This window comes from Haliotis rubra, unplaced genomic scaffold, assembly GCF_003918875.1.
Source record: "Haliotis rubra isolate DU_JTF1 unplaced genomic scaffold, ASM391887v1 Scf131, whole genome shotgun sequence".
Classification (NCBI taxonomy): domain Eukaryota; kingdom Metazoa; phylum Mollusca; class Gastropoda; order Lepetellida; family Haliotidae; genus Haliotis; species Haliotis rubra.
This window is the reverse complement of record NW_025765237.1, coordinates 698954-726800: the sequence shown is the minus strand read 5'-3', so window position 1 is coordinate 726800 and position 27847 is coordinate 698954. Positions and strand designations below refer to the sequence as shown.

Here is a 27847-nt window from a genome sequence, read left to right as displayed (position 1 = left end):
GTAATCAAATATTTGTCAGGAGTTTTATCCTGTCAGTGAACAGCTGAAGCATCAAATATTGTATCAGGGGTTAGAGAGTAACACATATTTTGACATGGCCACCAAACATGTCAAGTGACGATATTCATGTTACAGTTTTAATGTTTTGATACCGTCTGGTGTTTACAATAGCGAGTACTGAACTTACGTGTGAATTGTTACGATGCAAGCTGAAGACGCACGGTATCTGAAAAGGTGAGGTGTCTTGGTCTTATTATCTTTGTAAATAATTATTCAACGAATCCATATCCCATGTTTTGACTCATTTCGAGACAGTAGATTACCTAATGACCTGTTTCTAACGTATCACATAACGGTATGCACACCGAGGGCATCTGTATAAACGATTAAGATACCCAATAATGTGTTTCCAATGATAAAAGGTCATTCGGATGAAGCAAGATTTGATTATAGTCTGTAAAAGGACCCACGGTTCTTTTCATTCTTGTCTGAATCACCACATTTATGATTATGATAAAGTGTAGAAATAGTGTAACATAACATTTTGAGATTGATGATTTTCTAATCGTGATTGTTTTTATCTGTTGTACCTGATTGTCATGTTTATCATTACATCATGTTAATATCTATTTTGCTGTCAGTGGCTACAATGAAGCATAACAGATATTTAAATGTTTTTTTCCGGGGTTTTATGTCCACTGCCGTAAAGCACTGTATTCAAACCAGCATGGATAACAGTGCAGCTTAATTTGCTCTGCTCACCTTATTTTGCTACAGTTACAAATCATTGGACATAGGCTTATCGGCTTATCGGCTTATCAATTGATCAATTGAATTTTCATGTTTGTTTTTGTGAAATAACAACAGATGTGTTAATGCAAACTTTACATATTGTTTTGCACATACAACTGCAACTCTGAGGTGCAGGACAACAGTTTTACACATCAAAGTGACCGATTTGCTAGTACTCCATAGAGCCTTATTGTTTGAATCTCATTATTGTGCATGTAGTGTGTCAAGACACTAATGGAAGTATTGTCTATTGCTATGATTGCAGGAAGGTGAAAGGTGGCAGTATCGATGTCCACCCGACAGAGAAGGCACTGGTGGTCAACTATGAGTTGGAGGCCACGATCCTAGGGGAGATGGGAGATCCCATGCTGGGGGAAAGGAAAGAGTGTCAGAAAATGTCAGTTTCCAGACCTTTCATTGATTTTCTTTCAGCAAACATTGAAACTCATTGACTCACGTGTGGCTGGGCCTGTAAACATGGTGATGAATGGTTTGGGTTTTTTGCAGTTAATTTATCTGCCTGCAGTGTTTCAATGATGTCCCAAAAGTACATGAATGTAATAAGGCAGAAATAGAATTTAGTGTTCTTTTTCTTTTGGAGAAAACTATCTATGACACCAGGTTTAGCCCAGTAAATTTTACCATACATATAGTCTTTAGAGTAATGTATTGTGTTTGTGTTGGTGTGACTGTGTTTCAGTAATAATAATAAGTATAATAATAATGAATAATGGCATTTATATTGTGCTGTCTCCATGCCAACTGCCATCAAGGTAGGCTCAAAGCGCATTAACACATTATTACCCCGGGTAATATGTGTCAGTGTAGTGTGTGACTGTATTGGAGTAGTTAATGTACCTATGTGACTGTGGCTGTGTAATGTGTGACTCTACTGGAGTAGTAAATGTATGTGTGACTGTGTCAGTGTCATGAGTGACTATCACTGTAGTGTGTCTGTTGCAGTATCCGTGTGAAAGGCCTCAACTCCAACAGTGACCTGACGACATTGTCGAAAGAGATCATTGACAAGTGCAAGCTGATCCACCCGAGCAAGCTGCCTGAGGTTGAGCAATTGCTGTACTATCTGCAGAACAGGAAGGAATCTAGTCCTACAAAAGGTAATACTATTAGAAATCCTAAACAAACCCTGAAACCCAAGATTTATTTCTTACTAGTGCAAGGATTGTGGTTGGCACCTGTGACAGTGTGAGGGTGAGTGATTCTTTTTCAGAAGAGATCTTCCTTGGGGTACATGTATGCCTTTTCTGTAACTGAAAATGTTCTGTGACAGTTGTAACAATGTTTTAATAAAAATATTGCACAAAATAAAAAAGTCTTGTTTCTTTTATGCGCTCTATTCAAGTAATTTCAATGTCTTCTACGTATAAGTTTTTTTTTTCCATGTGTTTAACGGGCCTGTCTGCCGTTAGCGCCATGCTTAAAGAGTGCATGCTTGCTTTTAGGTGTTCAAGGCATGCGATGTGAAAACACCTTGACCCCTCAGGACAGACACGTCAAGTGTCTTTGTTGCTTGGAGCGGGCTGGGACAACCCTTATATTTGCAAGTTGTGCCTTGACTTTACCCCTAAGACGTGCAAGAGGCGCGCAGTGGACTTTTGTTCAACAAGGAACTTAGGGAGGCAGGGGGTGATCCTTCAAGGGAACTTCCTGCCGTCCTTGGCTTGATCCTTGGGCATCTGTCGATCTGACGCCCTTGGCTTTGGGTCTGGTAGCCTCGGCCCGGCCGAAAGGGATGATTTTCACCCAGTACCTCTTGAAGTGTTGGCTAGGGGACCTCTTAGTATTTCCTGGCTTGCCGGATACTTCGGTTCCTCGGGCTCCCTTGAGCTCAGAGCCCACTGGTCGGGTCCTGAGTTTCGGGACTGAGTTACTTGACCAATATGCGGTTTCCGGAGAGGGGAGCCTCTCAGAGTCCTGTTTTTCCCTGGCTACCACGGCATGGCATTCAGCCGGGTCTGTTGTCGGATCCTATGTATGGGAGGACGTCGACTTGGGGAGGTTGGGGATGTGGAGGGCTCTGAGGGTGCTTTCCGCTTTGCTTTGGCCTTGTGTGAGGTACGGCAGTGTATAGCTGTCGTCCTACCCCAGGCTGCAGTGCCATTAGAACGACAGGACTCGACAGTCATCTCCGTGTTCTCCCATTGCTGGTCCAGGCCGTTGTTGACCCTTGCTTTCTGGTAGCCGGTTGCGCTTCGATTTACCAGCTTGGGGACGATTCTCTGCTTCTGGTTCCGGTGGTGGATGAATGTGTGTTTACCGCGGTCACCCTGGGTGGGGGGCTTGGCCTCCTCATCGGCTTGCTCCGCCAGCAAAGGCAGGGTGGACTGATTCCACCTTTTTCCCTGGCAGGGGCCCCTCTACTTGCCGCGTATCTCTCCTTGCTTCAGAGATCCGTCCTGGAAATGGGGGGGAACCCCAGTGACGTTTCACCCAGTGTGGTTCTCCTCTGGCAGTTGACCGATGTACAGGCCCCCTGACGCGTGACTTCTTGAGGTGAGGTCAGGTGATGTGTGCAGTCATGGGCATGCACAAAGCTGTGGCTGTCGCCATCTAGGTACTTGGTGGCTACACAGCAAACCTTGCTGGCCCTTCCGTTTAGGGTGGGCGCGATGTTGTTTCTAGGGGCACAGCAAGTCATTCGGAAGGCAGCATAAGCAGCTACTTCATTCAAGGATTCAAAGGCATTGTTGGAGCGTTGGGCAAGAGCATGAAGAGGAGCCATCATTCCAACGGTAAAGGCAAAGGGCAGCATGGTGCTGGTTCCCAGCAGCCTTTTGCAGCAGCCTGGGGATCTGCCCTGATCCTCTGCTAGGGCTCCCGAGTGCCCCAGTGGGTTCGTCACTACCTCATGTGTGTCACGTCTCTCTCTGTTCCTTACAGAATGGGAGTGGGTGACGTCCAATCCTTGGATGCTTTCCACCATACAATTGACCTAAAGGATGCGTATCTTCATGTACCGATACACCCCTCGTTCAAGAGTTTCCTCTGGTTCTCTTATGACAGAGTTTGTTATCAGTTTCGGATGCTCCCCTTCCGCATATCCACTGCTCCATGGGTGTTCACCAAACTCATGTTGGTGCTGGCGCAAATAGCAAGGTCGCAAGGAAGGCATTGTCATCCTTACCTGGACGACTGGTTCCTACGAGCACTGACTCAACCAGCGAGTCTAGATTCTATGCACATGGTGCTAGATATTCTAGTATGGCTGGGGTGGATTGTGAATCTCAAGAAATCCGAACTGGTACTCTTCCAGGTTCTGGTTTTCTTAGGGGCGAGATTCACTACTCACGAGGGTATGGTATCCCTCTCGCCAGACTGTGTCACTATGTATCGGAGATAGTGTCTTCGTTCCTCTCACGTCCACAGGCCCCAGCATGGACATAGCTCGGTTTGCTGAGTCATATGGCGGTGACCGTCGCTGTGGAGTGGCAGGCGTGGTTGAGGATGAGCCCTATACAGCAAGCTTCGGTGAGTCTGTGGGCTTACTCAGAGGATCTCGAGAAGTCTCTCATATTTCCTGAGTGGTTGTCTCCTCACCTTCAGTGATGGACCGATGCCGGGAATCTCTCCAGGGGGATCCCCCTGGTACTCCCGGCACTGGCTCTCTCAGTTCAAACAGATGCATCCCTCACCGGGTGGGGGGGGGGTGATGTTCTGGGCAGTCTGTCGGCTTCCAGACGCTAGTCCGAGTCTGAAGCCTATTTCACATCAATGTGTTAGAACTGAGGGCAGTGAGGCTGGTATTCGAGAGCTTCAAAGAGCACGTTTAGGGCCTGGTGGCTTCTGACGCCTTCCTGCTGGATTGGACGGACAGGGTACTGTGAGCATTCCCTCCTCTTCCGCTGATTCCCAGGGTCCTCTCCCAGCTGTCCACCCAGCCAGTTCGTCTACTTGTACTACTGGCACCTCTTTGGCCATCGCAGAGTGGTGATTCTCAGGTTTCTGGCTCAGCCTCCTGTTCTATTGCCTTTACAGCCGGACCTTCTCACTCAGAACGGCGCACACCCGAATCCATGCAGATTTAATGTGTGGCTTGGGCTCTGTGAGGCCTAACCTCCAGGCACCTCCTGCAGGTGCAGACACAATTCTGGCTTCGAGGGGGATTCGACAAACATTCAATATGAGGATAGGCAGACACGATATGGGTGCTGGTGTGCAGATAGGGGGATTGCAGATCCCTTTTCTGCGGATTTAGTCCGGGTTTTGTAGTTCCTATCCCGTTTGGAAGAGGGTTTGGCAACCTCAACCATTTGTGGATACTCCACTGCTATTTCCACGTTTCACACCCCTGTCGATGGTGCTCTTCTTGGGCAGCACCCTCTCATTCAGCGCTTCTTAGCTGGTGTGGATCTGGTTCGACCTGCTCTCAAGCAAACCAGCCCACCTTGGTATTTGTCAAACATTCTCGATTGGCTGTCTGGTCCTGCTTTCTCATGTCTGTCGGCTATTTCCATTCAGTTGTTGACATGGAAAACAGCTTTTCTTGTGGCAGTGACCTCCAGTAGAAGGCTCGGGGATATTCATGCGATGTCCGCCAACCCGGCACTGATGGTTTTTCATGCTGATTGTGTCAGTATTCGCCTCCTGTATTGTTACCGCTCATGAGTGCTCACCCTTTGGATGTCCGCCGGACACGGTTTATATCAAACGAACACAGGATATCTATACAGGTACCTAGTTGTCTTGCTTCCATGATAGCGGGAAGGCTGAGATCTGTTCTGCCGATATTTGGAGCAGGCCGAGCACCTTCATTCGACAATGAATCTTGTCATTGGCGTTGGTTCTGTGGTCAATGGGTATTATTGACATTCCACTGAAGGCTGACATCACTACAATCTCATAACCTTACCAGTCGGATCTGACTGTATGTGCGACCCTTACGTTCTCTTTATTTACAAGAGGGAGGGTGGCGGGGCGATATATGAATGCCATTTTGCGCTCTCTGTGCTTAACACGATTGAGATCGGAAATGTGTCCGAAACCTCCTCCACGGGTCACCTCCTGGCATGCCTCCCTTCGAGCCGCACATCAAGTGACCAGGTAAGTGTCATGGTGATATAGTGTTTGTTCAGCTATGTTTGTTTTTCGCTATTATGGGTTTGTTGTACACTAACAGAATTTCCATCCTCCCAAGACTTGGTCTTAGGAAGTCTGTGTTTATGCATATGTGTACCCCAAGGAAGATGTCTTCTGAAAAGAATTAGCCAAACCTGTAGAGGTTTCAATTCTTTGAAGAGAATCTTCCTTGGGGTAGGACCTCCCACCTCCCCTCTATTCTGTTCACTGATGTATATCGTCAGCAGAAGGAAAGATGATTTGGGGATGGGGTTGTGCCTGGCTGGCCGGGCCTGCGTGGTAAGGGAGGTAATCCCACGTGGTGGGGGGCCATATAACTTTCATGCACTTTGTATGTGACCAAAAAAAATAGATATTCCATTCTTTAACGGCGGGGGATATTGACATATCAGTGGCAAACACTTGTTTTCATTTGTTTTTACCATGGTGACATTCATTATTTGTTTCAGCGTCTGGGAAAACTAAACTATCTGACAAACCAGAAGAACCCTCGTTGAATGATGGGTGTGAGATTGATGAAGTTGCCAACATCAACGATGTAGATGAATATCTGGAGCTACTCTATGAAGATGTCCCTGACAAGATTCGAGGGTCGGCACTCATACTGCAGCTGTCTCGAAACCCAGACAACTTGGAGGAACTTTTTAAAAATGGTGAGTTATGTTGAATGATGAATATGACTAGGTTTTACTCTGGTGTGCTCAAACTTCAGGAAAGGCGTGTATCACAGGAGTTTTATGTAGCTCATTAACCAGTACCCTGAAAGGAGGCTGCTTAGGGACCGTAAATAATTTATGGCTAGGGGGGCTGATGATGATTTTTATGGAGAAGCATGTAAAATTTATGTACCAAATAAGTGATCCCCCCTGCATCTCATGTACAAAATCAATAACCCCCCCTCCCCTTCCCATAATTTCTGAGGATGATTTTTAAACATATTTTTATGTACAAAATTGCTGAACCCCCGTCCCAGCTCCCCAGAACAAAATGGATGACACCCCCCACCCTGTCACTCACTTAAGACAGATGTTAGAGTGTGTGAGTGAGTGAGTATGGTTTTACACCACTTTTAGCAATATTCCAGCAATATCATGGCAGGGGACACCAGAAATGGGCTTCACACAATGTACCGATGAGGAGAATCAAACCCAGGTGTTCGTCATGACGATCAAACGCTTTATCCACTAGGCTACCCCACGCCCACAGATGTTAGAGACATAGCTAGGTGAAGTGCAGTGCCACGGCTCAGCTGTTGTCATTTGTCAGTATTTAATGTAAGGTGAAACTGTAGGAGTCCCTGTGATGGTGATATCAGCCTTATTGTCAAAGTCACTTACCGTCTGCATTAGACTGCTTTGGGTATAAAGGGTCAGGAAGTGTCATTGGTTAATTTCACTGGAAAATATTTAAGGTACTGATGTTATTGAAAAGTGTATTGTCGCTAAAAAAAACCTACATTACTGTGTTTAATAGAAACTGTTAGAAGAATAGAAGATGTTTTTCCAGTTGTTCATGTTGTCATCTTGTGTTTCCAGAGACTGTGATCGGTGCTCTGGCACGAGTCCTGCGAGAGGACTGGAAGAAGAGCACGGAGGTGGCCACCAACATCATCTATACATTCTTTTGCTTCTCAAGCTTCTCCCAGTTCCACGGCGTCATCCTCCACTTCAAGATCGGGGCCCTCTCCATGGCCATTGTGGAACATGAGCTCAAGAAGTATGGTATCTGGACTGAGGAACTTCAGAAGAAGAGGGCAGCTGATATCCTTTACAAACCAGACTTAAGAGAATGTTTCTGTGTAGGAAAATTAGGCTGGAAGTAGCATTCCAAATGTCACATTGATTGTAAATCTGTAATTTCTCTACCCCCCAATTCAGGTCTGTTTACAACCAGAACAGGTTGTATGTATTTCTTTTCAAGATACAGAAATCAATTAGTAGACACAACCATTGGTTGTCAGCCTTTCTACAGAGAGGTATTGTATAGAAGCACCGATCTGATTTTAACAAGGTTGCATTTTTGTATTATTTTGATGCTGCATTAAACAATAATCAATTACAGACTGACTTTGACTGCTATCAGTTGCACTGATCATTGACAAGGTAGTGATCACCAGTTTGTAAGGCAATGCACCTCTCCAGTTCAGCTGTCAACCTGAGAAATGGTTAAACATCCTTAGCTTCTTGTCAAAGTCTGTTCGATTTCAAGACATCCCTTTCTGACATAGCATAGGATAAGACAAAACATTTCAAACTGCCATTTATCATGTAGTGTAGCGAGGGATTAAAGTTCAAGACACATTCCTTGCGCCCCCAATTATCATGTAGTGTAGAGCTGACATGTCTCCATGGTGACCACTGACTTATATTATTCCTTGACTGTTTTACCTGACCCTAAATCCTACAAGCTGAAGGAAGACTATGAGAAGAGCTTCCGCAAGTTTGAAAGTCTGGTGAAGAGACAGGAGCAGCTACTGCGAGGTGAGAGGCGGATAAGCTCTCTATAATCAATCCCCTCTCTAATATGGCACCTTCCTTATCTGACACTTTCTTAACTGATCTGACACCCTCTAATATGTTCTTTCTCTAATCTGTTCTTTCTCTAAACCGTCCGTCTCTGATCTTGTCAGTCTCCCTTCATTTGTTTATTTACATTCGGAACTGGTTGTTCATACTTGTTTTCGAAATATAAGAACAGATTTGTTAATTAGAAAGTTCACTTGGCACAATCTGTACGGTTGACAGAATGTATAGATCAGTTGTAAAAAGTGTTGCTTTGGTATGATGAAGTGACGTTTGGTGTTTGATTGTGTAGTCGCGCATTTACCTGTTGTTGAACCTGGCGGAGGATCTGAAGGTGGAGTTTCAAGGTCACCATGACACTTTGACCACTTTTCAAGCTCTTGTTAACTTGATATCTCATGAACTGTTGTACCCAATGTCTTCACATTTGGTGACAGCCTACATTAGGGGATTACGCAGACACCAGTTGATTTGGGCGGCCTTGACCTTTTTTTCAAGGTCACCATGACACTTTGATCACTTTTGAAACTTATTTAAACGTGACATCTCATAAAACATTGCACCCAATGTCTTCAATTATGTCGACAGCCTACATTGGGTGAATATGCAGGCACCAGTCATTTCATGCATTTTGTATGTGACCAAAAAAAATAGATATTCCATTCTTTAGCGGCGGGGGATATTGACATATCAGTGGCAAACACTTGTTTTCATTTGTTTTTACCATGGTGACATTCATTATTTGTTTCAGCGTCTGGGAAAACTAAACTATCTGACAAACCAGAAGAACCCTCGTTGAATGATGGGTGTGAGATTGATGAAGTTGCCAACATCAACGATGTAGATGAATATCTGGAGCTACTCTATGAAGATGTCCCTGACAAGATTCGAGGGTCGGCACTCATACTGCAGCTGTCTCGAAACCCAGACAACTTGGAGGAACTTTTTCAAAATGGTGAGTTATGTTGAATGATGAGGTTTTACCCTGGTGTGCTCAAACTTCAGGAAAGGCGTGTATCACAGGAGTTTTATGTAGCTCATTAACCAGTACCCTGAAAGGAAGCTGCTTAGGGACCGTTCATAATTTATGGCTAGGGGGGGTGATGATGATTTTTATGGAGAAGCATGTAAAATTTATGTACCAAATAAGTGATCCCCCCTGCATGTCATGTACAAAATCAATAAACCCCCCTCCCCTTCACATAATTTCTGAGGATGATTTTTAAACATATTTTTATGTACAAAATTGCTGAACCCCCGTCCCAGCTCCCCAGAACAAAATGGGTGACACCCCTCACCCTGTCACTAACTTAAGACAGATGTTAGAGTGTGTGAGTGAGTGAGTATGGTTTAGCACCACTTTTAGCAATATTCCAGCAATATCATGGCAGGGGACACCAGAAATGGGCTTCACACAATGTACCGATGAGGAGAATTAAACCCAGGTGTTTGTCATGACAAGCAAACGCTTTATCCACTAGGCTACCCCACCGCCCACAGATGTTAGAGACATAGCTAGGTGAAGTGCAGTGCCACGGCTCAGCTGTTGTCATTTGTCAGTATTTAATGTAAGGTGAAACTGTAGGAGTCCCTGTGATGGTGGTATCAGCCTTATTGTCAAAGTCACTTACCGTCTGCATTAGACTGCTTTGGGTATAAAGGGTCAGGAAGTGTCATTGGTTAATTTCACTGGAAAATATTTAAGGTACTGATGTTATTGAAAAGTGTATTGTCGCTAAAAAAAACTACATTACTGTGTTTAATAGAAACTGTTAGAAGAATAGAAGATGTTTTTCCAGTTGTTCATGTTGTCATCTTGTGTTTCCAGAGACTGTGATCGGTGCTCTGGCACGAGTCCTGCGAGAGGACTGGAAGAAGAGCACGGAGGTGGCCACCAACATCATCTATACATTCTTTTGCTTCTCGAGCTTCTCCCAGTTCCACGGCGTCATACTCCACTTCAAGATCGGGGCCCTCTCCATGGCCATTGTGGAACATGAGCTCAAGAAGTATGGTATCTGGACTGAGGAACTTCAGAAGAAGAGGGCAGCTGATATCCTTTACAAACCAGACTTAAGAGAATGTTTATGTGTAGGAGAATTAGGCTGGAAGTAGCATTCTAAATGTCACATTGATTGTAAATCTGTAATTTCTCTACCCCCCAATTCAGCTCTGTTTACAACCAGAACAGGTTGTTTGTATTTCTTTTCAAGATACAGAAATCAATTAGCAGACACAACCATTGGTTGTCAGCCTTTCTACAGTGAGGTATTGTATAGAAGCACCGATCTGATTTTAACAAGGTTGCATTTTTCTATTATTCTGAAATGTTTTGATGCTGCATTAAACAATAGTCAATTACAGACTGACTTTGACTGCTATCAGTTGCACTGATCATTGACAAGGTGGTGATCACCAGTTTGTGGGGCAATACACCTCTCCAGTTCAACTGTCAACCTGAGAAATAGTTAAACATCCTTAGCTTCTTGTCAAGGTCTGTTCGATTTCAAGACATCACTTTCTGATATAGCATTTCAAACTGCCATTTATCATGTAGTGTAGCGAGGGATTATAGTTCAAGACACATTCCTTGCGCCCCCAATTATCATGTAGTGTAGAGCTGAAATGTCTCCATGGTGACCACTGACTTCAATTATTCCTTGACTGTTTTACCTGACCCTAAATCCTACAAGCTGAAGGAAGACTATGAGAAGAGCTTCCGCAAGTTTGAAAGTCTGGTGAAGAGACAGGAGCAGCTACTGCGAGGTGAGAGGCGGATAAGCTCTCTATAATCAATCCCCTCTCTAATATGGCACCTTCCTTATCTGACACTTTCTTAACTGATCTGACACCCTCTAATCTGTTCTTTCTCTAAACCAGCCCTTTCTCTAAACCTCGGATCCGTCTCTGATCTTGTCAGTCTCCTTCATTTGTTTATTTACATTTGGAACTGGTTGTTCATACTTGTTTTCGAAATATAGGAACAGATTGGTTAATTAGAAAGTTCACTTGGCACAATCTGTACGGTTGACAGAATGTATAGATCAGTTGTAAAAAGTGTTGCTTTGGTATGATGAAGTGACGTTTGGTGTTTGATTGTGTAGTTGCGTACTACCTGTTGTTGAACCTGGCGGAGGATCTGAAGGTGGAGATGAAGATGAAGAACAAGGGAATCGTCCGCATGCTGGTCAAGACTCTGGAGAGGTCCAACTTTGAACTCCTCATTCTCGTCGTCTCTTTCCTCAAGAAGATGAGCATCTTCATTGAGAACAAGAAGGAGATGGTAGGTTGTTCTTTGTCATCAATGAGAACATATTCTAAAGACATATTTAACTTAAACTTTGCACATGTGGCTAAAGTCATTGAATCCTGATCTCTAGCTGAATCCCTTGAAAACAAGAAGAGCATAGAAAACAGCTCAAGTTTAATCCTGAACCAAACCCTTGAAAATATTGATAGAATTTTGTAACCAACCCGGTGTTCAAAACTAAGCATGAAAGCTAAGGTGTTATTGTCCTACCTTTCATGTTAATTGTTGAAATATTTCTCATGGACCAAGGAACCTCATTTCTAGTGACCTTGAAAATGTGTAAAGCATTGACAGTACAAATTGTTAAATATTAACAATGTAGTTGTGAAGTATTGATACTGTAGTTGTGAAGTATTGACAATGTAGTTGTGAAGTATTGACACTAGTTGTGAAGTATTGACACTGATGTTGTGAAGTATTGACACTGTAGTTGTGAAGTATTGACACTGTAGTTGTGAAGTATTGACACTGTAGTTGTGAAGTATTGACACTGATGTGAAGTATTGACAATGTAGTTGTGAAGTATTGACACTGTAGTTGTGAAGTATTGACACTAGTTGTGAAGTATTGACACTGTAGTTGTGAAGTATTGACACTGTAGTGAAGTATTGACACTGTAGTTGTGAAGTATTGACACTGTAGTTGTGAAGTATTGACACTGTAGTTGTGAAGTATTGACACTGTAGTTGTGAAGTATTGACACTGTAGTTGTGAAGTATTGACACTGTCGTGAAGTATTGACACTGTAGTTGTGAAGTATTGACAATGTAGTTGTGAAGTATTGACACTGATATTGTGAAGTACCGACACTGACACTGTGAAGTATTGACACTGTAGTTGTGAAGTATTGACACTGTAGTTGTGAAGTATTGACACTGTAGTTGTGAAGTATTGACAATGTAGTTGTGAAGTATACTGACACTGTAGTTGTGAAGTATTGACACTGTAGTTGTACAGTTTTGACACTGTAGTTGTGAAGTATTGACACTGTAGTTGTGAAGTATTGACACTAGTTGTGAAGTATTGACACTGTAGTATTGACAATATAAACTGTGTAAGCATTGACAAGTTGTGAAGTAGGACAATGTTTGTGAAGTATTGTGACACTGTAGTATTGACAATATAAACTGTGTAGCATTGACAATGAAAGGTTTTTGAAATGTTCAGTGTAAAATGTCTAAGTATGGACCGTGTCAGCTGTGAGGTATTGATGGTTGTTCCTGTAGAGATATTCCCACTACCCACCACGTGATGTGTCCATGCATGCAACCCTCTGAGTTGTGCTTGTGTTTTTCCAGGCGGAGCAAAACATCATCGAGAAGCTGACGAAGCTGGTGCCATGTGACCACGAGGACCTGCTCAACATCACCCTCCGTCTCCTCCTAAACCTCTCATTCGACACCGACTGTCGTAGCAAGATGATCAAGTTCGGTCTGCTCCCCAAACTTGTGGGTCTGCTCAGTGAGTGCAATAAACTGTTGTGCAACTTTACATGCGGAACCTGAGGGAATGCACAACAGAATATAACCCATGATTGTCATGAGAGAAAATTAATAATGATAAGGGACCATTCATAATTTGTGGCTTGGGGGTGTGATGATGATTTTTATGGAGAAGCATGTACAATGTGAATGACCCCCAGCTTAAATTTATGTACAAAGTAAGTGACCCACCCTGCATGTAATGTACAAATCCAATGACACCCCCCTAGTTCATGTGTACTATATTGATGCCCCGCACACTACCTCCTCAAAACAAAATGGGTGGGACCCCCCTGCCCCACCAAAGATTTTTTTTCCTTATCCTGACTCATGCTATATGCTTATCTCACTTTTTCCTCCGAACAGCAGTGGAAACATTGATCCCTATTACTCCCTGAAGCAAACGTAAAATCACTCACCCACTCAGGTTACCTCCCTTATACTTTCCCGCCACTGTGTCCCACATGACCGGCCATAGATGAGTCAGGAAAAGTATTAAATATCAATCTTATCATAAAAAATACATAATGAAAAAGGGGCGGTGGGGTAGCCTAGTGGTCACGCCGATGACCTGGGTTCGATTCCCCACATAGGTACACTGTGTGTAGCCCATTTCTGGTGTCCCCCGCCGTGATATTGCTGGAATATTACTAAAAGCGGCGTAAAACTAAACTCACTCACTCACATAATGAAAACATAAAAATTAAAAAGAATCATCATCATCCCCCTAAGGTCCCTAAATTGCAAGGCCAGGTGTTATTGGTGACAATCACATTCTATAGTTTCTCAGTTTTTCAGTCTTGCTCTCCCTTTTCAGACAATGAAAACCACAAGATGATTGTGCTCTGCATACTCTACCACATCAGTATGGAAGAGAAAGCCAAGTCCATGTTCACCTACACTGACTGTATTCCAATGGTATGTACATCTGTTATTCTTGTCTTGAAGAGGCAACTAACGGGATCGGGTGGTCAGACTCACTCATGTCATCATATCCCTGACCTGGATCTCATTGCCCTCTATTTGTGTGCAGGTGATGAAGCTGCTGTTGGAGAGCCCCGAGAACCCCGACCCAGAACTCATTGCCCTCTGTTTGTGTGCAGGTGATGAAACTACTCCATGATATACCCACCAAGAACTCATTGCCCTCTGTTTGTGTGCAGGTGATGAAGCTGCTGTTGGAGAGCCCCGAGAACCCCGACCCAGAACTCATTGCTCTGTGTGTAAACCTGGCAGCTAATAAGAGGACAGCCGCACTCATCTGTGAAGGTAACGGGCTGCGGATGTTGATGAAACGAGCGGCCAAGTTTAAGGATCCACTTGTGATGAAGATGATCAGAAACATATCTCAGCATGATGGGGCAACAAAGAACCTATTTGTGGTGAGGAGGAAAGAAAGCAATCATTAGCTATAGTCTGTTTGCAGTGAAAACGTACCGATGAATTTCACTTTAAACAAAAAAGTAAATCAAATTAAGTGAAATAAAGATTGCGAATCCTCATAATTTTACCTTGCCAAATGAACTTTTAAATCTCAGAATTTTATTCAACTTAGGATAAAAGTTGTTTAACAAACAATCATAGATTCAAATCGCTATTACTGGTTTGTATTACAAGGGGGTAAGCGCAGTAGATGGAACAGTGAAACAAATGCACGTGCTGTACCTGAAGAGCGTTAACTTAGACCAGCCCTACTGGTTCTCGGCATTCCCCCTTGTAATATAAACCAATAATAGCGATTTGAAACTATGCTAAAAGCGACATAAAACTAAACTCACTCACCCTTGCTACAGGTATTTAGAATGTTTCTGTTTGCACTGACAAAGTTTAACGCTTGTATTTTCAGGAATACATCGGAGACTTGTGCGAGGCTGTTTTAGCACATGGTGGTGATGACGACTATCAGTTAGAATGTCTGGGAATTCTGGGTAATCTGACAATCATCGACCTGGACTATGAGTTGATACTGAAGGAGTACCAGCTGGTGCCGTGGATCAAGACTAAACTGCAGCCAGGTACAGAAGGCAGTTTGGTGTAAAGGCAGTTTGGTGTACAGTGTTGCTGGGGACACCTAGGATTGGGTTGCTGTGCTTGGGGTACTGGCAAATGACTAGAGACTCTGTAATCCTCACCGCCTCAATCATAACACCCATATTTGTGAACACGATTCCCAGGCCCTGAGGCCCTGCACACACAAACACACAGAGACAAACACTCGGCTTTGGATATCTAAACATTGGGGGTAAAACATTAAAATGTGTGATATTTGTTTGTGAAGTATCATTAGTGTAGAAAGAACAGGAACGTAACCTGACATTTCTTGTGTTACTAGGCGCTGCAGAGGATGACGTTGTCCTGGAGGTGATCATTCTAGTGGGGACGGTGTGTCAGGATGACGCATGTGCCCGTATGCTGGCCCAGGCCAATATCATACAGCTGTTGATCGAACTACTGAATGGTGAGTTGACAAATACAGAATATAATACAGCTTCTTAATGCTAAGACCCGTGAAGATCCGGGGTAGAATAGGTCTTCAGCAACCCATGCTTGCCACAAAAGGCGACTATGTCATAAGAGGCGACTAACGAGATCGGGTGGTAAGGCTCGCTGACTTGATTGACACGTCATCAGTTCCCAATTGCACAGATTGATGCTCATGCTGTTGATCACTGGATTGTCTGGTCCAGACTCGATTATTTACAGACCGCTGCCATATAGCTGGAATATTGCTGAGTGTGGCGTAAAACTAGATTCACTCACTCACTCTTAATGCTGAGTTGACAAATACAGAATATAATACAGCTTCTTAATGCTGAGTTGACAAATACAGGACATTTACCTTTGTATTTCAGCCAAGCAGGAGGATGATGAAGTGGTGTGTCAGATTGTGTACGTCTTCTACCAGATGATCTTCCATGCAATCACGCGAGAGATCATCATCCGAGACACACGTATCCTTTCTTGCCCACAGATGCACAGGACATAACTCCACTCCCTTATTTATTGTTAATTAATTATTTGATATTTTACAAGAGATTTGGTAATTTAGTAACTAAAACAGTCTCTAATGGCACATAAACCAGTCATCACAGTAAATTGTGGTATAGAGTCTTAGGGATGGCCAACTGAGCTTTATGAATTATGTAACAAGGTCCGTGGAGTAGATAGGAGATGAGGTGAAATTGAGTTTTACGTCATGCTTGAGAATATTTCGCTCATATGACGACGTGCATGCGTGTGTATGTGTATGTGCGGCTGCTTGTACTAGCCCAGACTTAAGCTGGTTTTATAGTGCTAGCCCATTGTGATACCATGCCGCAGTGAAGCATGAATACCCCACTCAGACACAGTATTCTGACTCCGAGCCAACCAGTCCTTGCTGTACCCATTAATGCCGAGCGCCAGACAGGGACCAACAAGTACCATATTTTAACGTCTTTTGGTTTGACGTAGTCGGGGGATCGAACCCGCGACCTTCCGCTCTCCGAGCGGACAGCTCTAACCACTACACCACGGAGGCGGTGGAATAGATAGGATATACACATTATAAGGATTATATGTCTTTGGTAGCTTCTATTTTGAAACTGTTGCCCTGAAAGCAACAGTGTCAACATGACATCAACAATAACACACTTCTACACCATTACTATTTATGCTGTCTGAAATGTGTCAATTTCCTTGTAACACATCTAAAATGCTGTAGACTTTGTGAGGTAATTATTACAAATGTTCTTTATACAAAGTTTTGACACCTCTAACAAGTAGGTCGGGTACAGGTGTGAGAGATACAGGGGTGGATGTTTGCCTTAACACACAACAGAAGCCCCAGCCTATCTAATTGACCTGATGCATGACAAGAACTCTGAAATCCGCAAAGTGTGTGATAACACCCTCGACATGATCTCAGTAAGTCGGAGTCTCCATAGTTATTATGTTATAAGGGATATGTGATAATTTAGCAGTGTGCTTTCGATTTAACATAGAGTAATGGATTTGTGATGATCTTGTCATTTGGATTTGTGGGAGAGCGAGTGATTCAAGTGATACTGGCTCAGGAGGACTTCACTGTTTCAGTTTTGTGGAGGAAGACGTGGGAAGGAGGTATTGCCTTCAGAGTGAGTGAGTGAGTTTAGTTTTACGTCGCACTCAGCAATATTCCAGCTATATGGCGGCGGTCTGTAAATAATCGAGTCTGTACCAGACAATCCAGTAATCAACAGCATGAGCATCGATCTGCACAGTGGGGAACTGATGACATGTGTCAACCAAATCACCGCGCCTGACCACCCAATCCCGTTAGTCGCCTCTTACGACAAGCATGGGTTACTGAAGATCAATATTCTAACCCGGATTTTCATGGGTATATTGCCTTTAGAAGGTTTGTTTATAGGAGGGTTAAAGTGGAGCTGATGGGTTGTGAAATGGCGGTGGGATTTTAGGAGGGTTTGGTGGATATGTTAAATGTTGTTGAATGGATATATGATTTATATACTGAGAACTCTTAAGGCAGGAACCCCACTCAAGAACTGTGGTCATTCATACAGCTTCTGATTTTTTTTTTCAGGAGTACGATGAGGAATGGGCCAAAAATTCAGATGGAGAAGTTCGATGGCACAACTCACAGTGGCTGGAGATGGTGGAGACTCGGCAGCTTGAAGACTTCAATGAGCAGTATCTGTACCAGGAGGATGGCTACGATCCGTATATACAGGACACCGACATCCTAGACAGACCAGAGCTGTTCTACGGTAATGGAGGTGAGTTACGACTAGCCTAGAATGGCAGCGATCCGTATATACAGGACACGAGATCCTGGACAGACCAGAGCTGTTCTACCGTAATGGAGGTGATTTACCATTGGCCTAGAATGGCTACGATCCGTATATACAGGACACCCGATATCCTGGGCAAACCAGAGCTGTTCTCACGGTAATGGAGGTGAGTTACGACTGGCCTAGAATGGCTACGATCCGTATATACAGGACACCGGCATCCTGGACAGACCAGAGCTGTTCTACGGTAATGGAGGTGAGTTAAGACTGGCCTAGAATGGCTACGATCCGTATATACAGGACACCGACATCCTGGACAGACCAGAGCTGTTCTCTGGTAATGGAGATGAGTTTTACAGGAAACTCCTAAAAGCCAAACAATGTTGATGCTGGTATATATGTATTTGACAAGCTAATGCCCAAATAAATTAATCATGTTTCAGCTTCCTGTAGTAAAGTCATTGTTGCTTCTTTAAAATTGCTGAAACAGTCATAGTACTCAAGTAATGGGAATTGAATTGCTGACCTTCCATAAACCTGTGGATACCATGCACGACATGGCTGTTGCAACAATACAATTACAGTTCTATCCACTTATCTGTGATAGATGGTATATGAATAGCTAAATGTGTTCCCACATGTATGTTGAGCTTACGTATAATATTGCTTTCTCCAACCAAAATCATAACTATTACTGTTAAGCCTTGTGGGCTAAATGGTTTGCAGTTTCAGAATCTCACTGTAATACACCTAAACTGTCCCTATAAAAATGGTATATATTAATTTCCAGCCCAACCATCAAGTGCGGAGTCCCTTCACCTTCATCCAGTATGAATTCATCCATGTCATTTCACACGGAATCCGAGTCCTATATTGATCAATAAAATATAAGCACTGATCCAAACTGGCCTGTCAAAATATACCTCCCATGGAAAAATGTGAGTGATGCTGTAGTAAATGATTTGGAGGGGGGAAAAGACTTAATCCAAGTGCGAAACAGGATCTTGTCAGGTTGTTTGTTGATGCAGTCAGAAAAAGAAAACCCATCATGCAACTAGACCCCCAAATGTCCATCATTGCCCAAAGGATGAGTGCGAAGAGATATCCTGATAGTCTAATGGATAACCTGGATGGTTCCATTATTGGTTCTGGATATGACAGCATTCTCAACAAGCTTGTATCCAGAAATGAAAATCTTAACAGATCGGTTAATGCAAGTAGCATGTGTCTTTCTCGCAAGAAGAGACCACTTGCTTGTGATTCAGGCTCTAGTGACAGTTCAGATAATCAAGATATTGGTGGCACTCCTGCAGCAGCAACAGCTGAACGAAGAGACTCATATGGCTGCATCAACTGGATGCCACTGTTCACAGGGGATGCAGAATCTATGGAAACTCAAAAACAGAGTTTGAAAGCCATGTTTGACGCCTCTGAAACTGATAATGAAAAGGTAATGCATCTAATGAAAGCTAGCTATGCCCTGCAGCGCAAGGAGATTAACAGTGGGACCTCCATGGAGGAACTGAAGAGAGACTGGCCATATCTTTTTTTTTGACGTCAAGGGCATTTTAGATCATGCTCAGGAACTTTTTGGAAATCGACATAAGGGAATGCCTTGGGAACCGCCTACAAGGACAAAGCAGTAAGAATCAATCGATTCTTTAAAAACAAATCAAGTTCCAAGTATCAGATGATCTATGATGAAGCCAGAAGGCAGAGTGAGAAGGATAACATCAAGGCTTGGTTGGCCGCAGTGATTCTCTGTGTTCTGAACCATTTTGGGGAAAATGAGAAAGATGTCTTCTTTGTCGTTGATGTAAGATATATTTTAATAGTAAAATGCAGGTGGTGAATTATTATCATTGCTCTTAAGACCAATTTTAAACTTAGATGGACCTCTATTCAATTCTATTGTTTTTCTACAGTTTTCAGTATCAGTATGAAATCAAAAAACGTCTCCTCAAGACATTATGCTCATGGAGTGTTTTCCTGTTTATTCATTTTATTTTTTACAAACTGTTGGAACAGGAAACAACAAGTGTTGGAGAAGTAGAGGCGACCACAGGAATGGAATCACTACTGCTGCTAGTTTTGGTAAATATTTTATTCAGTTATTTCAAAATGTAATATTGAGCTTTGTTGGTGGCAGTATTTCTAGATGTACCCACAAGGACAGTTTCCTATGCATACTTTCGTAGTCTGTTAAAATACTAACATTAAAAGTTGCACTGTGGATAATTTAAAAGGATACTATCCATGCCCCGGATGCATTTAATTTAGATCCACAGAGAAAAATTTCAGAACGATGTCTAAGTAGCCAGTCAGATAATGCTCTTATAAAGTGATCTCTTATACTTTTTGTTCCAGGTGATTCAGTCCTTGCTGGCAAGTCGTACATGTTAATGTGTGACAGAATGGTCATTTCATCCATGGGAAGAATCCCAAGCTTTCATGGATGCCTTCTCTGCATTCTTTGCATCATTCTACGTGTTCAATCTGGAGTATCCCCCGGCGGTTTCAGCAACCATGGAGTTTATTCAGAGGTATTTACATTCAGTAGAATAGTCAGAGGTGGGATGACAAAATACAAGCAGATTGCTTGTTTTGCTTCTTATGACAGAATTGAAAGATACATCTTTTCTTCTTTAAAATCCATGAAATTATATGAATTAGAGCCCAGTAAAGGGAATAATCGTGTGCCATTTTAGTCATATGTGGTACATTTTAAAGCATATAAAGCAGTCCGTGAAGAATGAGTATACAATGCACTCAACACAGGCACGGTGTGTTTAACATAAATAAATACCTTTACTTGAATCACATCCTCAAGTGATTGTTTAATTATGTTTTTAATATGATTCAGATGTTTCATTGGCATCAACCCTGATAGAGGATCTAAAGGGAACAAAGGAAAAAAGAAGAAGGTTAAGATTAACCCCAAGGTACTCAGATTAATCAACGCTCTTGCGGATTTTGAGTGGCTGGAATCAGACTCATAGTGTGATAGCATGGTGGACTGGAGTCTATAACAGGACAATGAACACTTCTGTGTCATGTTTGCACTTGGTGCTCTTCCATTTAGTTTATATGATGATTGTAAGCTGTCCCTGGCATTCGGTTGTCTGTTGACGGTAAGATGTATTTACTTTAGAAGTGGTTCATATGATGTCAGTGTACATCAAAGATATGAGCGGTCTTGCAATGTTGGATATGTTTAAACACAATACTTAGGCTTATTTCATGACATAGCATTTATATAACATATCACCTTGAATAGATTCAGTTTTTCTTGACACTTAGCTGTCCTCTTTGTCGATGTTAAGAAGATGATTGTAAGCTGTCCCTGGCATTCTGTTGTCTGTTGACGGTAAGACAGATAATTGATATATTTTCTTTAGAAGTGGTTCATATGATGTCAGTGTACATCAAGGATATGAGCGGTCTTGCAATGTTGGATATGTATAAACACAATCCTTATTTCATGACGTAGCATTTATGAAACAGATCAAATTGAATAGATTCAGTTTTAGTTGACATTTAGCTTTTAGAAATGCTTAAATGTTCAAAATTAATTGCATTAAACGGGAGGACTAACAGTGAGTACGGTACGATTATTTATATTTTCACGGAAGAATTTCACTTCTGAATGTTGTGATTTTATTGTTTTAAAGTTCATCTATTCTGTTAAAATTCACTGTGAATTGGTATCTTTTTGAGATTAGAAATATCTGAGCAGTTTGAAGGATCGTTTAATGAAAGGAACAATTTGAAGAAAGATGGCCGTCTTTTATTACACCATTAAAGTAATGCTAGAGTCTGGGCCGTGTGATTTTGTGTAATTTTGTAAAATGTTTCAGAAGATTAATTGGCATATATATTTCAAGTTTTCTCCTTCACGGAATATGTTCGTGTTATTGAGTTCTTTTATGTTGGACATTTTCAAACCTTAAGGTTTTCTAATACTCCTTTGACGAATACCCTCCATTAGAGGGAAATTGTATTACCGTAATTTGAGCACAGGACATTGACCTGTTTCTCATTTTGCTTTGTGTTCAGGGTGAGTCTAGCATATGGAAATGGTAGTCTGTTTGCGTTTAGTGTTTTCTGTTTCATGTAATGTTTTCAGACAGATCACTGTTTATATCAGTCCACGTGGATTAGTTATATTGTTAGAGACCTATATTGTCATCAGGACATAGAGAAATGTTTCTTTTTTTGTTTGCTGTTAATGCACATCATTTTGTCGCCTCTTTCCCCCAGCTTAAACAAAGTACGAGGGGGTATAGCTGTATACAGCATATACTATGCCAACTTAGGTTAACATCGTTATACTAACTCTGATGATGTAAGAAAAGACCAGCTTCACACTGAAAACAATAAAATCTGAATCATCTGGTTCAAAGATTCATCTAACACAGTTGTATTCTTTTTATTTGAATAGCATATGTTCGCAGCATTAAAAGCAAGACAATTATAGATATAGTTCCCATGTTGTAGCTAACATTCCAATGCTGTTGCCTTTCAGCTGTTATGTGCAGGTAACCTCAGTAAATGGTTATTACTTTATTTGGCTATACATGCACAGGAATTCTACCGGCTGCCACAATTTCACCGTATATTTTACGGTATGAATACATTCGGTACACCGTAAAGCTACTGGTTTTGTACCGGCAGCACGGCTGCCAAACTATTACCGTATATTTTACGGTATGAATTATTACGGTATCCCGTAAAGCTACTGGTTTTGTACCGGCAGCATGGCTGCCAGAGTTTTACCGTATAGACTGGCCTAGAATGGCTACGATCCGTATATACAGGACACCGACATCCTGGACAGACCAGAGCTGTTCTACGGTAATGGAGATGAGTTATGTCTACAAACAGTGTGTATTCTGTGTGTGATCAGTTGTATGAGTGCTGTATCAGTGAAATGATATGTTTCAAGTTATCAACATATTGATTTCAGATGGTTATGATCATGCCATGATGATGGAAGGGCACCTGACACCAGAATACATCGATGATGGCGGCATGTACAACGGCAAAGTCGACTACTACAGGGGATACGGGTAGGTTATTGTCCAGGGATACTGTGTTACAGGGATACGGGTAGGTTATTGTCCAGGGATACTGTGTTACAGGGATACGGGTAGGTTATTGTCCAGGGATACTGTGTTACAGGGATAGTGTATTACAGAGATACAGGAAGGGTATTGTCCAGGGATACTGTGTTACAGGGATACAGGTAGGTTATTGTCCAGGGATACTGTGTTACAGGGATACTGTATTACAGAGATACAGGAAGGGTATTGTCCAGGGATACTGTGTTACAGGGATACTGTATTACAGAGATACAGGAAGGGTATTGTCCAGGGATACTGTGTTGAGGGGAAACAGGTAGGTTATTGTCCAGGGATACTGTGTCACAGAGGATACATGGGGGTATTGTCCAGGAAAACTGTGTTACAGAGATACAGGTAGGGTATTGTCCAGGGATACTGTGTTACAGAGATACAGGTAGTGTATTGTCCAGGGAGACTGTTACAGAGATACAGGTAGGGTATTGTCCAGGGATACAGGTAGGGTATTGTCCAGGGATACTGTGTTACAGGGATACAGGTAGGGTATTGTCCAGGCATACTGTTACAGAGATACAGGTAGGGTATTGTCCAGGGATATTGTGTTACAGGGATACAGGTAGGTTATTGTCCAGGGATACTGTGTTACAGAGATACAGGTAGGTTATTGTCCAGGGATACTGTGTTATGGGGATACAGGTAGGGTATTGTCCAGGGATACTGTGTCACAGAGGATACATGGGGGTATTGTCCAGGGATACTGTGTCACAGAGATACAGGTAGGGTATTGTCCAGGGATACTGTGTCACAGAGGATACATGGGGGTGACAGTGAACACAGTTAACTGTTAGTGTGGTACATTATGTTATTTCTCCTTCCAGGGCTGATGGAGAGTATGAACCATATGCACGTCCGGAGTCAAACATTGGGTTTGTGGATGATGGTCAAAATGGGGATGAGTACGGCCGTGGAATTGAGACCTACGGGGGCTGCATGGTGGACCAATATGGCAACTACATCAACGGCGACATGGACCAGTACGGCTACACGAATGGAATGAGATAACCACATTGAAATCTACATTGTACACTGATGTAAATAGGGTATTTTTGTTCTTGATTTCTATGAGGGAAGAGTAATGATGCTTATGCAAATGTCAAGATAGAATTATTACTTACAACGTTTAAACAATATTTGTTCAAAATACTTAAGGTTATCTAAAAGACTGTGTGATCTAAGCTGTTGTAGTCTCATGGCACACTGAAAATTGATTTGATCTCAAAGTTACATTGGTTCTCAATTTAACACCTGGCCTTAATTTATCACTGTGTAGATTTTATGCACTGAAATTAAATTTGCCAAAAGTTCGTGTGAAAGAGTGTCTGAAAGAAATATACCCCTTAGTATTTATTAAGGGGCTGTGGTATGTACATTGGTATGGCCTTATGGTATAAAGCAGAAAGCCCCAGTTTGTGATTTCATCTATCAGTGTTACAAGCCAGTGTGGAGTAAAATATATTTTGGTCTTATTATATCCACAAGTTCAGGCTTTTGAACTATTACTCTGATGAACCAATGAGTATACCATCATTTTTCATTGTCAGCTCCCTAAGGAGTAAGTTACTCAATCTTCCCTCATAGTGATCTACTGTTATCTTGTTTCTGTGGCGAAGATTTCAGTCAGCATGTACAGTATGTAAATATTCCATGTGGCAGAGCTCCAGTGTGTACTGGAGTTACTGCCTGTCGTATACCGTATTCAACCCAATGTTCACCCCAGTGTCGAACAACTTGATCTGATCTGTCAATATCTCTCTCATGGTTGGTCTCTCCAAGGTTGCAAACATCTGAGACATGCATCACTTTGGGCTTTGCCCTTTTCAAATCATCTTCAACTCACTCACTCATACACCCGAAATAGCTGAACTACTGCTGGCTGTTAAAACAATCCACCCCGTCCTAGGTGGAGTGCTCAGTTCGATAGGTCTCATTCATGATTTTGGATGAATATGGTATATGTTTTCTAAAACCTCTCTGTCTGTACTCCGTCAGTTTATGGGTGAACATCGAGGCATCACTGCTTTGTGTGATTGAACCTATGCGAGACAAGTTTGTAATGATGTCCTTCTACCACGACATTGGGTGCATGTTCTGTGATATCTCATTTTCTCCTCAGTTACAGTCACTCTGTTCTAGGGTTGTCATGGTTACAGTCTACTGTCACTGTGTTCTAGGGTTGTCATGGTTAAAGTCTACTGTAACTGTGTTCTAGGGTTGTCATGGTTACAGTCTCCTGTAACTGTGTTCTAGGGTTGTCATGGTTAAAGTCTACTGTAGCTGTGTTCTAGGGTTGTCATGGTTACAGTCTACTGTTACTGCAAAAATCTTTGGTTGTCATGGTTACAGTCTATTGTAACTGTTTATCATAGTTGTCTCGGTTACAGTAAAGTGTGATTGTCTGCTCGGGTTGTGAAGGTTGTGGATTAGTGTCTCTGTCTCCAAGAGTTGTCATGGTTACCAGTTAGTGTTACTGTCTCTACTGGAATTGTTATGGTTACAGACAAATGTCACTGTCAAGTTGTAATGTTTGTCAGGCACTAACAGTCTCCTTTTGGAGGGGGACACATCTATAACAGTTAATGCATATTGAAGAATTAATGTCACATATTTGTTGTTAAAGACATTGGAGACATGATTGTGAAAGTGGTGAGAAGGTACCTGACATCCCTAGACAAACAGTGGAGTATTATTGAACTGGGGGAGAATCTTTATGGTCATTGATATATCCGTCCAGTTATTTACATGTCTCTAGTTTATACTTTTTGCTTCAGCAGTTTAGCTGATAGAGTTTATTTATTCTGTGTTTATTGTGAAGCCTGAAGCTGTGCATGTGCGACTTGTTGTTTGCTTGACTTGAACGCATGCTTGATTCCAAAGCGGGTAAACAGTTTTTTAAAAGGGGGGATGGGGTGCGCTTAGAATGAGTGGAAATTGTTCATTGAAAGAAAATGTGTTTGTTACCTTCAAAATTGTCAATTAATTGTTATATTTATTGAAATGTCACTTGCTGATTTCATATTCATGTGTTATATGTCAGCCACATTATTGAACATTATACAGGGTTTGTGTGCTCCCCTGATCTGACTCTGCATGATACTGTACGTGCTTTGAAGGAAACACTTTGTGTGCATGTAACTGTTCGTGCTTTGAAGGAAACACTTTGTGTGCATGTAACTGTTCGTGCTTTGAAGGAAACACTTTGTGTGCATGTAACTGTTCGTGCTTTGAAGGAAACACTTTGTATGCATGATACTGTACGTGCTTTGAAGGAAACACTTCGTGTGCATGTTACTGTTCGTGCTTTGAAGGAAACACTTTGTATGCATGATACTGTACGTGCTTTGAAGGAAACACTTTGTGTGCATGTTACTATATGTGCTTTGAAGGAAACACTTTGTGTGCATGTAACTGTTCGTGCTTTGAAGGAAACACTTTGTATGCATGATACTGTACATGCTTTGAAGGAAACACTTCGTGTGCATGTTACTGTTCGTGCTTTGAAGGAAACACTTTGTATGCATGATACTGTACGTGCTTTGACGGAAACACTTTGTGTGCATGTTACTGTATGTGCTTTGAAGGAAACACTTCGTGTGCATGATACTGTACATGCTTTGAAGGAAACACTTCGTGTGCATGTTACTGTACATGCTTTGAAGGAAACACTTTGTGTGCATGATACTGTACGTGCTTTGAAGGAAACACTTTGTGTGCATGTTACTGTATGTGCTTTGACGGAAACACTTTGTGTGCATGTTACTGTACGTGCTATGAAGGAAACACTTTGTGTGCATGTTACTGTACATGCTTTGAAGGAAACACTTCGTGTGCATGTTACTGTACGTGCTTTGAAGGAAACACTTCGTGTGCATGTTAGTGTACATGCCTTGAAGGAAACTTTTTGTGTGCATGTTACTGTATGTGTTTTGAAGGATACGCTACATGTGCATAGAAGGAAATGCTTCATGTGCATGTTACTGTACATGCTTTGAAGGAAACGCTTCCTGTGTGTTTACAAATATGTTGTAGATTGAGTGATGAGGGCTTGTCCTGTTTGTGACACATGAAACAACATGCAATGGTTTACAAATTGTGTGTACACATAATCTGTCATTGTATAGTCTTGTTTATGTCAATGTAATTGACAATTTGTAAATTAATGTTTGGATATTTATGAAATGGCTGGACAGTGTAAAACCGAGATGTGTATGAATGTCACGGTGTGTATTGGCGAGTGTTTGTGTTGGTGTGTGAGAAGTGAATCTGTGTGTGCATGATGGGGCAGATATTTGCAAACATCATTATTGATGTCACTCATCCCATTATAATAAATCAAAACATAATTCTGCCATTGTTTTCTTTTTATTTGGTTCAGCAATATACCCTGGACCTCTTTCTGCAAAGTTAATGTAATACTTACAAGGCGAAATGAAGAGGTTTGTGTCCTCGTGTACATTGCGTAACTAAAAGTGCTACTGGATAAGATCTGTGGGAAGCAAACAGTCAACTATAAGCATGCCAAAATTGGTTGTTGTGACATGTTCAGTTACAATGATACTTACTTGAATGTAACATGGGCGTCAACAAATGACGTGATGTCATAAGCATTGTGACGTCATGGGCACAGTTAACAGTGACTGTTCATTAGTTTTACCTGATGATGGGGCCGGAATAGGCGCTAAAACGTTGAATCAAAGAATAAAAGAAGATGAAATCCAGAAAATTCTTTATGTTT

General features: G+C 42.1%; 1 protein-coding gene across 1 annotated transcript; it reads left to right on the top strand.

Moving 5' to 3' along the window:
* Nucleotides 1-85: 85 nt before the first annotated feature.
* LOC124267407 (kinesin-associated protein 3-like) lies at nucleotides 86-27458 on the top strand. Its single transcript, XM_046702320.1, has 17 exons — nucleotides 86-234; nucleotides 1058-1189; nucleotides 1756-1910; nucleotides 6339-6542; nucleotides 7425-7649; nucleotides 8277-8369; nucleotides 11516-11694; nucleotides 13020-13182; nucleotides 14020-14120; nucleotides 14366-14584; nucleotides 15049-15217; nucleotides 15535-15660; nucleotides 16055-16153; nucleotides 17023-17108; nucleotides 17767-17959; nucleotides 22941-23043; nucleotides 23934-27458. The coding sequence occupies exons 1-17, from the start codon at nucleotides 203-205 to the stop codon at nucleotides 24115-24117; spliced, it is 2463 nt and encodes an 820-aa protein (XP_046558276.1). The 5' UTR covers nucleotides 86-202; the 3' UTR covers nucleotides 24118-27458.
* Nucleotides 27459-27847: the final 389 nt, after the last annotated feature.

Excerpts from the sequence above, each read along its gene's own strand:
- LOC124267407 (XM_046702320.1), top strand. The coding sequence starts at position 203 with ATGCAAGCTGAAGACGCACGGTATCTGAAAAG. Across the intron at positions 235-1,057 it reads GACGCACGGTATCTGAAAAG|GAAGGTGAAAGGTGGCAGTA; the intron begins GTGAGGTGTCTT and ends CTATGATTGCAG. Across the intron at positions 13,183-14,019 it reads CAAACTTGTGGGTCTGCTCA|ACAATGAAAACCACAAGATG; the intron begins GTGAGTGCAATA and ends CTCCCTTTTCAG.